Source organism: Nanorana parkeri, unplaced genomic scaffold (assembly GCF_000935625.1).
Source record: "Nanorana parkeri isolate BGI_ZX_2015 unplaced genomic scaffold, ASM93562v1 scaffold263, whole genome shotgun sequence".
NCBI classification, from domain to species: Eukaryota; Metazoa; Chordata; class Amphibia; order Anura; family Dicroglossidae; genus Nanorana; species Nanorana parkeri.
The window spans coordinates 202,384-214,290 of NW_017306531.1; the positions used below are offsets into that span (position 1 = coordinate 202,384).

The 11,907-nt window shown below is 37.8% G+C and overlaps 1 protein-coding gene across 1 annotated transcript in view; it reads right to left on the reverse strand.

The window, feature by feature from the left end:
* Window positions 1–11,907, reverse strand: part of PLCH1 (phospholipase C eta 1) — a 128,392-nt gene that overhangs the window by 43,891 nt on the left and 72,594 nt on the right. The window contains exons 12-13 of the mRNA XM_018557026.1: window positions 10,143–10,208; window positions 8,950–9,032 (exon numbers count right to left, since the gene is read on the reverse strand). Coding sequence (XP_018412528.1) covers window positions 8,950–9,032; window positions 10,143–10,208 — 149 coding nt within the window. The remainder of the gene's footprint in view (window positions 1–8,949; window positions 9,033–10,142; window positions 10,209–11,907) is intronic.

An 11,907-nucleotide genomic window follows, 5' to 3' on the forward strand; every position in this document is an offset into this window, starting at 1 on the left:
AAATATTGTCTCCACAAAAACTACATGGAACATGCACTGATACCTTTTTGTCTCAATGCATCACAGAACAAGAATATTGTAATGTGGCATAAACATTCCGAGTCTTTAAAACATGGAATGTAAAACTTTCAGAAGAAATAAAATGTTTATATTAACTTTATGTTTAAGCATCACTTTAGACTTTCATATAAAATCTTGGACATGGAAGGGAATGTATAGTGCTTTTCTATATAGTTTTTTTTTATTATGGACAGGATTTAAACAAATATTTTAGTCAGGTGAATACAAAACATTGTATATAATATTCTGCAGTCTTCTAGCCAGCCAAAATGTTGTCTACATTTCACATATTCAGCTATGTTAGTGTTAGTGTTAAGCTACCCTTAAAAAAGCCAGCTGTTTACAAAACAGTGCTGAGCAATGACTGATCCCTCCTGGGAATGAGCAACAATTGTAGTGTCACAAGAAGTGTTTGAATTACTACCATGTAAATGCAGGTGCCCTGGAAGAGGAGCTCAGAGTGGGCTGATGTGCTGAGAGAATGACTTAAAAGACTTTAGTGTTTCAGTGGCAGGAGTCAGTGAGCCCTGAGTTGGAGCCAGCTGTTTAGGAAAAAATGTTAAGAAATACTTTGCAGAGCTATGTACATGCATATTTGTTTGATCTGGATCCTTTATTCAAAAGGTTGAGAATGTAATAGTACTTTAAATTGTATCTGTTTATATATGAGCACTCAGGTGCCTGTAGCTCGATGCATGAAGCTCAAAATGAGCTACTTTTGAAGAGGAATGGGTAATTTTTGGCCTCAGACACCTGAATAGGCCTGAAAATGAGCGCTTTTCGAAGCTAAAAAAAACCCATCTCTAGTATCGAGCTTTCCAAAACAAAAATGCTCAAGCCTAAATAAGCGTGAAATTTGCAGAAAATGAACAAATAAGAACACTCCAAAATCACCTGTAAACACTCATGCTCATGTGTCAATTCAATCTAAGGGCTTGCTCATTTACTGCTTATCGAGAGAATATTAGTATTTGAATTTCTATAGCCAGTTCACTTTATTGCTTGCTACAAAACAACTTTCCTTGGCTTCCACTCACTTTAGATTAGCACGTGGGTGTTTATGAAACAAATACATATACAGACACATAATTATATGGTAAATGTCACAGTTGGTGAACAGTAAAACTGGCCCTGAGACTCACAAATCCCTTTGGTTTATTGCAAGAAGAAATATAATGTATACATTTTGTTAAATTCATTGTGTTAAAAGCCAGTGGAGATTAAATAATGCATGCATGTCCTCGTTGCTGATTCTGACTTTGGCTTTTAGTTTAGTGATTTACAAGAGGGGCTTAAGAACTTTAAATCAGTGCTGGTAGCTGTAAAAGAGAGGCGGCGTAATTGTATGAGAAAGAAGTTTAAAGTTAAGTTGCTACTATAAGGTTATAAGGAAATCCTTACAGACACCCTAAAAGGAAAAAAAAACATTAAACTGAAGTGGCTACAGCCTAATGGTGATCTCGGCTATGTGCCACCTAGCCATGGAGTTTTAATCAACTGCTGCAAAAAGAAGAGTCTCGCTCTACCTGCTGCATTGTCAATAATCTATAATGCAAAAAAATCCAAATGGGAGAGTGACATCAACTTATTATGGCTGCAGCAGATCAATGGAGCAAGTAATTAATATTTCACTGCCAGAATTATTAGGAGCTAAGATGCCAATGGGTGACTCAACTGATCAATGTCTACCCAGAAGTAAAATATTCATTTGGAGCAGAAGAATATGTTAATTCACTTCAGAGTTGTTTACATTCCACCAATATATATTGCTCTGTTATGCAATACTCATATACACACTGTACAGCTGTCAGGCTGCATAACATGTAAAGAATGTGTGTGTGCTAATTGTGTTAAAAAAGCCTTACCGCTACATCAAGCTGCAAACTCACATACAGCACAGGGGTCTAGATCTCCAGTGGTACCAATATTTTTTTGTTTTTTAGTACTGTAACCCTATTCTTTCTCGCCTAGGCAAGGATGACATAGGGACCGCCCCCTGCTGCCTCCCAGGGTGTCCACTTCACACATTCCAGAATGCAGTACTCCACTGAGGGTACATGTGCGCCACAAGATCCAGAACACGAATAGACATGGCACAGATCTTTGCCTGGCATTTGGCATGACCTTCACATGCGTGGGATCTCATGGTGCAAATGCACATGAAAATAGGGTTATGCCCACAAACAGGAGTTGCAAGAAGATGACGGCACAAGGAGATCTCCAGCTGCAAGGAAGACAACACTGAACTAATTAGTAATTTTTATTACAGGGTCAATTATTAGAGCGATAAAAGCTTGGTTTTTAAGCTGAGATATATTTTATTATTCTGATTTCTCTATATATTAATACGGAGACTCCACCACAGAACAAATGATACAGCATTTGCTCTTGCATGGTTTGCCTGACACCTACCTGCCTATTAGTACAAACCATGGGAATGGATCAAGACTTTCCCTGTTCATGCCAACGCTGGCATGATTGATTTGGGTGGGACTTTGCTCTTAATATTAGAGTGCATGGCAACTTCTATTGTTGTGATACCCCCAAACCAGAACAAGGCAGAGTAAAAGTCATACTGATTCATTTTATTGGGTAAGTTCTGGTACCCATTTTGTGTCATGGTTGGTCTATTGTTCAAGAGCAGGCCTCCATTCCTCTCACTGAAGCACACAACTTTGAGTACCCAAAGGAACATTCCTCTGTTTGGATTACTTCTTTCATACAGAACATTTTCTTGTTTTACTTGTCCTAACCAGACTTAGAATATTGTGTAAATGTATAAATAAGCCATACGTTGTTTGTACAAAACAAATGCGTGACTGATAGCCATACAGGGAAAAGCTGCCACTTCACTTTAGCCAACAGGGCGAAGGTCAAGACCTGGTTAATGAGAATTTTAAGTGCATAGAGTGCAATCCATCAGTTCAACAACAGATGAAGTTGTATAGATTTTGTGACATATACAATTGACACTGGATACAATGCTGACACTCTTGGATGCTATCTTACCTGTAATGGGCGTTTTCAAAATCTTCTTCTCCACCAATCCAAGCACAAGTGAGTAAGATGCCATATGTAGCTTGGCTCCACCTACAGCAATTAGGAGGTAACGTATTGAATCTCCCTGCCCTCCCCATTTAATTCCAACATTTTTCAACAGTCATGAAGGAGATACAGTGCACAGCGGTTATAAAAAAAAAAAAGACACCAAAAACAAAAAACAAAGCTGCACTGGTGGAAAATGATTACTGAACAAATCAATTGGATTTTGAGCCCCTAACCTACATTATAGCTGATACTAGGCTGGATGAACACAAATAGAATGTAATCAATTTTCATTCTCTACCAGTCAGCAGAGGTGAGGAAGATGAATTAGGAGTGTAGAAATGCATTGCATGTATGGGGTTTGTTGACACCACCAGAGAAACAGACACTTTGTACATTCCACTGATGAAAACCAACACAACATGAAAATAATAAAAATTGGACAAGTCTTCTGCAACTGCACCGTGCCCCTAAATCAGATGGTGATGGAACAGCAGTCACTGTCAGCCGATAAGGATTATGTACATGTTTTATATGCTTGTTAGGATAAATAGACAGTTACTGTCTAATCAGGTGACACATAAAAATTCATGACATCCTGCAATGTGAAGATGGTCACTGATATAGATGAGATGGGACCTTCCAGGGCTAAGACACATTTACTTCACTGTCAGATGTTTAGAGATGTGATATAAATGAAAAAATAACAGAAATCTGCCAGATGACTGCATACATGTCTTCCCTTCTCCATTCCGTTTTTTAAGGTTAACACTGTTAATATCACTGCAAATGTTTTAGCACATTCTGCTATAGTACAGTTTTCTATTAAATGTGCATCTAAATAATATTTAATATCTTATAAGCCAGTGGTCTCAAAGTACCAGCCTGCGGGGCAATTGCGGCACGCGAGCCGGTACTCTGTGGCCAGCAGCCAGCTCACAAGTCAGGTACACGGTCACGGAACGCGTACCAGACTTGCGGGTGCTGTCGGATGCAGACTGCAAATCTGCTTCTGTGCCAGCACTCGGATTGATTAGTGAGGTCTGCCGCAGACCTTACCAATCAATCATCAGAGATCTTGCCTTCTCACAGCCTCCTCCCTGCAAAATGGTAAGCAGGAGAGGGGGCTCTGTATTATATTTTACATGTGGGTGTGTAGGGGGGACTGGGGCTGTACTATTTTATATGTGTGTTGGGGGAGACTTGGGGTGTACTATTTTATATGTGAGGGGGAGACTGGGGCTGTATTATTTTATATAAACAGGGGTTGTTGTTTTATGTGTACGGGGGGGGAGTGTGACAGGCGCTGCATCTAAACGCCGACACACCGCATGTAATGATATGTGATATGATTACATGCAGTTAGAAAACACTCACCATGCACAATCCATGAGTCCAGGGATAGTGACAGATTCCTAACCAAATGTAATCATATTGCATGCGGTGTGCAGGCGTTTACATGCAACGGCTATCACTTGATCATTAGCTTGAATGGGTGACAGCTGCCGCTTGTGAACACCAGATTAGGGATTCCTGTTACAGGAAAACGCAAGTTCCTGACACAGGAATCCCTAATCACACCTAAACCTACACATATGAATAAGGCCTTATTGTATCTGTAATAGTGTCCGTAGTACCATACCAGATATAGTTAAATTTTATTTTCAAATATGAAATTAGGCGGGCAGCCCCCATAAGAGAAAAACATTTGTCGAGTGGCCCCCAAGTGAATTGAGTTTGAAACCCCTGTTATAAGAAATGCTTATTTTATCTTCTAGTTTACCTTTATATTTCTTTTACTATGGAAGTTAGGAGTTTATGATAAGAGAGAAAATGTTCATGTATTAGAAAGATGTACTGTATATTTTCTTTTTTTGTGCAGACACACACTTACCAAATGTAGACTTTACCAAAACTTTGTCCCTAATGTAGAGATCATACAATGTAAATTTCTCCCACTAATATTTATATAGGATTTAGGCTATCTTTTGCAGAAGAATGTGAGGCAAAATTTTAGAAGAATGATAGATGTCTCTATCGTTCCTTTGCTGACTTTTATTATGTTATCGAAGTCTGATCAAAAAGAAGACTTTGTGATCAAGGCAATGTGGGATTAGTTGATGATTGAAAATAGATGAATTGTCAAAATAATCAATTCTCTAAAGCATTTGTATGGATGGATTCCACAGAAAGCTGTCCCTCAGCAGTATATGGAGGTTATGGAGGTTTAAAGCATTATTTAATCATACATATGCTTGAACTAAACACTTAACACATGACCTGATCTAAAACTGGTGAATAACACCCTGGATGGCCAAGACATGCTGTGACAATGTGCTATCCTATCTTTAGTATCCAATGAGAGAAAGACAGAAACTGAGTTATTTTATTTGTTGAGTTCTGGTACCAATTCACAACTAAAGCCTACAACCTAGCTACCACGATAAGAAAAAAAGAAAAACACACAGCACAAAATATGAATGGTGAGACATACAAGACAACCTAAATGGGTTGGCTAATGCTTGATTAGACACATGCTATCCCTGTGTCTGTATTGCTGTCACAATGCCTTCGAGGCAATAAGGTATACTGCTAATGATTATTCTAGCCCTCTTTTCCTTGGTTATTATAATTATATTGATCTTTTTAGTTTCAATAATGAAACACAGTTTGTATGGATGCAAAGCGTTTTGTTTTTGCAGTATGATTCTAAATAAAAAATATTTTTAAAGACTTATTTATATAGTGTATTGTGGTAATGAATGATGTCCTATTAGCAAGTAACAGAACTTCGGATTCATATATGTATAAAAAACAAAAATATCATGCATCTGAAGATTTTTTGACCTTTACTAACACTGACTCACATAAGCATACAGTATATACCCTTTAAGGATTTAAAAAGTCAGCTACCAATCAGAGCTGCTGCAAACAGGTAGAAGCAGGCGACAGAATGTGATGGGACTTGGACAGAGCCTGTTTTAATGGGGATACCTGCTTTGTCACAGAGAATATGATGAAACATGTATAAGCAGAGGCAACCATCAGTGAAAAAAGCATGTCAAAGTGATCAGTAGATCCAACAACATAGTAAACTTTAGTTAGATACAAACCTTGACTTATCCTGTAAACATAGAGCTTTCCAGCTCCCCTCACTCCCACACAAACCGCCTACCAATCCTCCCTACAGATTGTTTAATGTGAAATGTGACCTATAGGGAAGCTCTGGATTCTGGCGGGTGAGATGGGGCTGAGCTGCATTTTCCAGAAAAGTGAAGATTTGTATATAAAATAGGCTTCTTATATCTCTGAATCCCTGGTCATTTTTACATTGTACATTAGGTAATGTCTATTGATACATTTTTGCAACTTATTCACAGTTTAATCATGAAAGGTTTGCTTTGTGGTTTATATAATATGCAGATTTCAATGATCAGCTTACAAGCAGATATCCTGGAATCAGCTTTAATATATGTGTATTCTTAATGCAGAAAGCAACATAATATTTCATTAAAGGATTTTGCAACCATTTACTTTCAGTTGGACTACAGTAATGCCAGACCTGGGGTTAGACAACATGTGCTTGAAGAAGTCCTTTCTGGGAACATTGCTGGGAACTGTAGTGTATTTTGGTGCATCTGCAAGGCACAGTATATTCCTGTTAAAGTGACACCAAACTCAAGAGTTAAATCTTAAAAATGCATTCAAGTACCCTAACTAATATCACTCCCGTGATTGACTACAATCTCAATACAAATTAGTAAACTAAACTTGAGATTGTAGTCCATCACAGGAGTGAGCTTGGAGCAGTGGCTACTTTACAACACACACAGGGACCTTGGGGAACAAAAGTAGCCAACCTCCAGAAGGAAGGACAGTGTCAGCACCAATTCAGAGATGATTTGAGGATCTACAGCTAAGTGATACACAAATAAGATACATATTTGTCAATAGTTAAGGTACTTGAAAGCATTTTTAAGATTTAAAGGAGAACTAAGAGGTGAGTGATTTTCACTCAACCTCATAATTCGAGCTGACGTATGACAATTAAACTGTCACACGTCAGTTTAATAGATCGGGAAGTGAGCGAACACATACCGTTGCTGTCTCACTTCTCAATCACGTCCCTGCAGAGAGCCGTGACTTTCACTCACGGCTCCGTGCAGGGATTCCCCCACTACCCGCTCCTATCCTCAAGCACTGACTGGCGGAACAGATGGGGGAGGGTACAGCTGACTCTGCCTCTAGATAGGCAGATCCAGCTGTCAATCACGCAGCTGGGTGGATCTCGACAGTAGGGATCCGTCCCGGCTGCGGAAGTCTCAGTATACCGCGAGTTGTAGCTTTGGGTGACGGGAGGAACGCTAGTTTATGTCCTCCCATGACCCTTAGGAGATTTATGGGGAAAAGCACTGACCCCATAGTTCTCCTTTAACTCCTGAGTTACTGTCACTTTAACCTGGAGATCTGCTTCAGCTCTTATTATAGCTTAAATTACATTGTGGCAACACACCTAGCTGTTAGAAGAATTACCAGGTGCTCATTAAAGGAGAACAGAGGCCATTGTCACAGGTCGGCTAGAACTATGAGGTGAGTGAAAAGCACTCACCTCATAGTTCTCCTTCAAATAATTGAGGCAAATACAGTATTTTGTGTGCAATGCATGTTTGTTCCTTTTGTGTTTTTTTTTATTTTATGAATTACTTTTTATTTTTGAGCTAAACATTGATTTAGTAGGCATGTACTGAATGATGCGTGAATAAGTATTATGAATACAGAGCTACAGTTGCAATTGAACAGATGATGTGAAATGAAAACAGAGGATCTCCAAATGCCACAAACAGAATACAGCTATATGTCATATTTCAAAGAGCTCAAGCAGTGAAAATGCACAGTGGTCAAATTAACATGGTTTACTATTTCTGGTTCTCTAAATATCACACATTCTTAAAGGAATTTTTTAACCCTTTAACAGCACAAAAACATACCACACATACAATACATTTTGAATGTGGAATGAGGTAATGAAGACTTACATCTTCTAATCATTGGCAAAATATGTTGTTTTTTTAAAAAAGAATTTCCTTGCACATAATTGAGTATTGTTTGCAAAGTGACTGTTCACCATATTCACTAAGCTAAGCGAAAAATCACTTGCAAAATGAAAATTCCCTTAAAAAGTGCACAGCCTATTTGCCTTTAGTAAATCAATCCCTGACTCCCCACCCACAATTTACCTCCATAAATCTAACTTTTGGACTACTGTAAAGCAGAATGATAGACTATGCCGTTTCCTTAACTGAGTTATATTAGAATGATTTGATAATTAAGAAATAATTGCCTGCAATGTGAATCATAAGAGAACCAAGAGGCTTTTCAACCATACTAAGCGGGGGTGACTAAAGCCTGCTCCTACCAACTCCTATATACATGTAACCCACACAGGAACATTATTTGTTTTGCAGCTTGGCTTGTGGGTTTCTCTGGGAAATCCTTATTCCGAAAAAAAAATCTACATAAGAACAAAAACCAATACATATAATCATAACAGATAATAAGGTAATGATAGCTCCTCAGAGCAGAGCAGTGCCTTTTTGTCTTAATTACTGGAAGAATGGAATTGTAAAACAACAGGATCTTTAATAATTCACCCAGAAGATACAGCCTTGTGCTTTTACAGCAAAGCTGGATATCAAACTTGAATGTCTAAGGTCAATAGTCTTAGAGAGCTAATGATAGGTAATGAGAAGCATACATTATTAAAAGCATAAGCGAATAAGTCAAGCGCAAACACATGATCACAGAGGTGCAAGGGATTCTGGGATTATAAACATGGACACTGACCTGTGCATCTTCTCAGATTCCCTTGGAGAAGAATCTTCTTCTTCATCAGTGCTGCAAGATTTTGACCTGGATTTCGAGGTTCTCTGCAGAAAAATCGGTAAACAGATATTGAATGGCAAAGTAGAAAACGTATGTGTTCCATTTCAAGGAAATACCTGGTGTTGTAGACTTCTGGGAATAAAGGAAAATATTTATTCTAACACAAGGAAAAACAAAGAATTAAAATAAAAAATAACAATGAAATGTATTGGTTGATCCACACGGGTCCTGACCTAACTAATCTTGCTCGTGGAAGGTATTGGGTGGGTATTTAAAGGTTTACCATATGTTGTATTGAATTGTTAGATACGTGATCTACCCACAAAGAAGCAAACATTGAATGGGGGTGGAACAGATTTTTTTCTACTTTTTTTTTCATAGCTCATCTCTTAAATCAAATAATATACTTTACACTGATAGCAAAAATCTGAAACTTGCATAAACACAGAACACCAACCACACCAGTGGTCAGTCAGTCTATATGATGAATATTGTTGTCTCTTTCAAGTTCTGCGTCACCAGAAAGCACCAAAACCAATTGAATGAAGATAGTAAATATATTTAAAGCAGAAATACTGCAGAATTTTTCTTCAGACACCAATATATTCACATACAACTTTAAAAACTTTGCAGTGGTATAGTAGGGAAGGTTTCCAACCCCCAGCCCGGTTTTTACAGCTGCCTTTAGTTCTGCAGGGAGATCTTCTCACATTCTATCCCTGCAACAATATTCACCAGGACAGGAAATAAGGGAAAATCTCCCCAGTAGGAACTCAAACAGTTTTAAAAAACCAACAAAGGTCCCAGCTCTTCCCTGTTTTATCTAAAAAAAGACCCTTTGATTGGAGTAGTGCATAAAAGTAGAATACTTAGTATATCTGCAGCATTCTTTGGGGTGATCATAAATGTTATGCCTATATTCTCTTCCGTTTTAGTCAGCATGGCCACATGATGTTTTTAATGTTTTAATGTTCCAGTGCTGCTGTTTTATTCATAAATGGACCCTCTAAAGGTTTCTAAATAACCATATTTCTAGAATAACAGTGTGTTCTAAATGGCAGGCATGTTTTGTTAGATTTGTATCTTTACATTATATAGCAATAATAAACCTCTATCATATGTGGTCCGTTTCATACAGAATGAAAACTGCTTACCTTGTGCTTTGCAATATTACCCATTGATGACCTTTTGGATTTCCCTCTATCTTTTGTATCTGAATTCTGTATAATAAAAGTAGAAAGAAATAAAGAAAAACAAATTGCCTAATGGATAATATACACATTTTTTTTAAAAGATAACATTTATTTTACTTATATAAAAAAAAACACAGTAATAAACCACATGAGTGCAGCCAGACCAGGTTTCTTGATAGGCTATGAAGCTGGCTCCATGCTGCTTTGCAGCACTGCCATCAGAGGGAATCTCCCTCTGACTGGAAGCTCTGATATCGGGGTAAGTATAGGAGCATTTAGGCGAGTACGAGTACTCACCCAAATGCTCAGTATTGGCACTGATACTGATACCAGTATCGGTGCATCCCTGATGTTTTCTATTTTGTATAATAAAATATGGGTTTATGAGATTTGCAAATGATTAAATCCTGTTTTTATGTAGATTTTACACAGCGTCCCAACTTTTTTTGAATTGGGGATTGTACTGTCTATTTTATTGTGAAACATATCCACTGTAATTTCTTTTGTCCTCCAAAACTGCATGAGGGGTTTGGTTTACCAAATGAGGCCTACAAGCAGTGGTTGAAATGATAACTATACAGTGTGCACAATATTACTTCCTTTTTAGTGTAAAGAATACACTTTATTGTGAATATTTGGCAGTTGCATGCAGTGTCATTTTTAAAATATGGCTTACTCCAACTGCTAAAATACTGACTATGTAGGCTGTACCATATTTCTTTCTTTTTTTCTGTGACATATACATACACTTTTGATTTTTGGAAACAAAATCTGGATGACATATGTCCATTTTTAAAATGGGACCTACTCCAACTGCTTCAGTGCTGACTATGGAGTCTGTACAATATTTCCCCTAATGTCTCCCAGTAATAAGACTGGCATAGTGTATGTAGAGTGTGTACTATATTTCCGGCTGCTGTCTCTGAAATAATAAGCTCTAACTTGTATTTAATAATAAAACCTAAAATGCAGCTTAATCAAGCTTTCATACTGCCAAGCCTGTGTACTATATATGTGCTTTTGTCTCTAAATTATGGCACTGCAATTTATATTCCAGCCTGGCTGCCTTATCTCTTGAATGAGGGGCCGTGGTTTTGAAGTGTTTTTTGCACTCTTATTTGACATTTTGTTAAACGTTTTAGACAATACAGTGTGGTACTGCATGAAACAAAGATCAAAAGCAATACTATGAAACTATTTGCCCCTGTTAGGCAATTGGTATATAGTTGAGGACTTCAGCTTAATTTAGTTTTTTGCAGTGTAAAGTTTCTGATAGCTTTTAGATCTGTTGTGGCTACTACTCCCACCACTCAGTTCTGCCCTATTATTGCTAGACAAAAAACACAGGTGCCACAGCAAAAACTACCCCAAAACACTGTTTTCAGGCTAAAGTTAAACATACTGGGGTGCTGCTGATGTATCTGAGCCAAGTGATAATATAAAAGAAAGAAAATCTGTTTTACATGCTAAAAATCTGATTCTAGAATATGGTGTCGCTGATACTGTCTCTAAGAATCATACTGGAAAATAACACCTCATACAGCTTAAAAGCATTTCCCAAGCATGTAATTTGAAGGATCAGTGCTTTTCCCATTTCACTCTTAAAAGTTGCAAAAAAGGAGGGCCCTCTCCCTACTAAACAATATTTTTTACAATTTCATCTTCAATGATACATGTTTTCCATAGCCCAGCTCTCCTTTCCCTTCATTTTACAATCCCTTGCCTG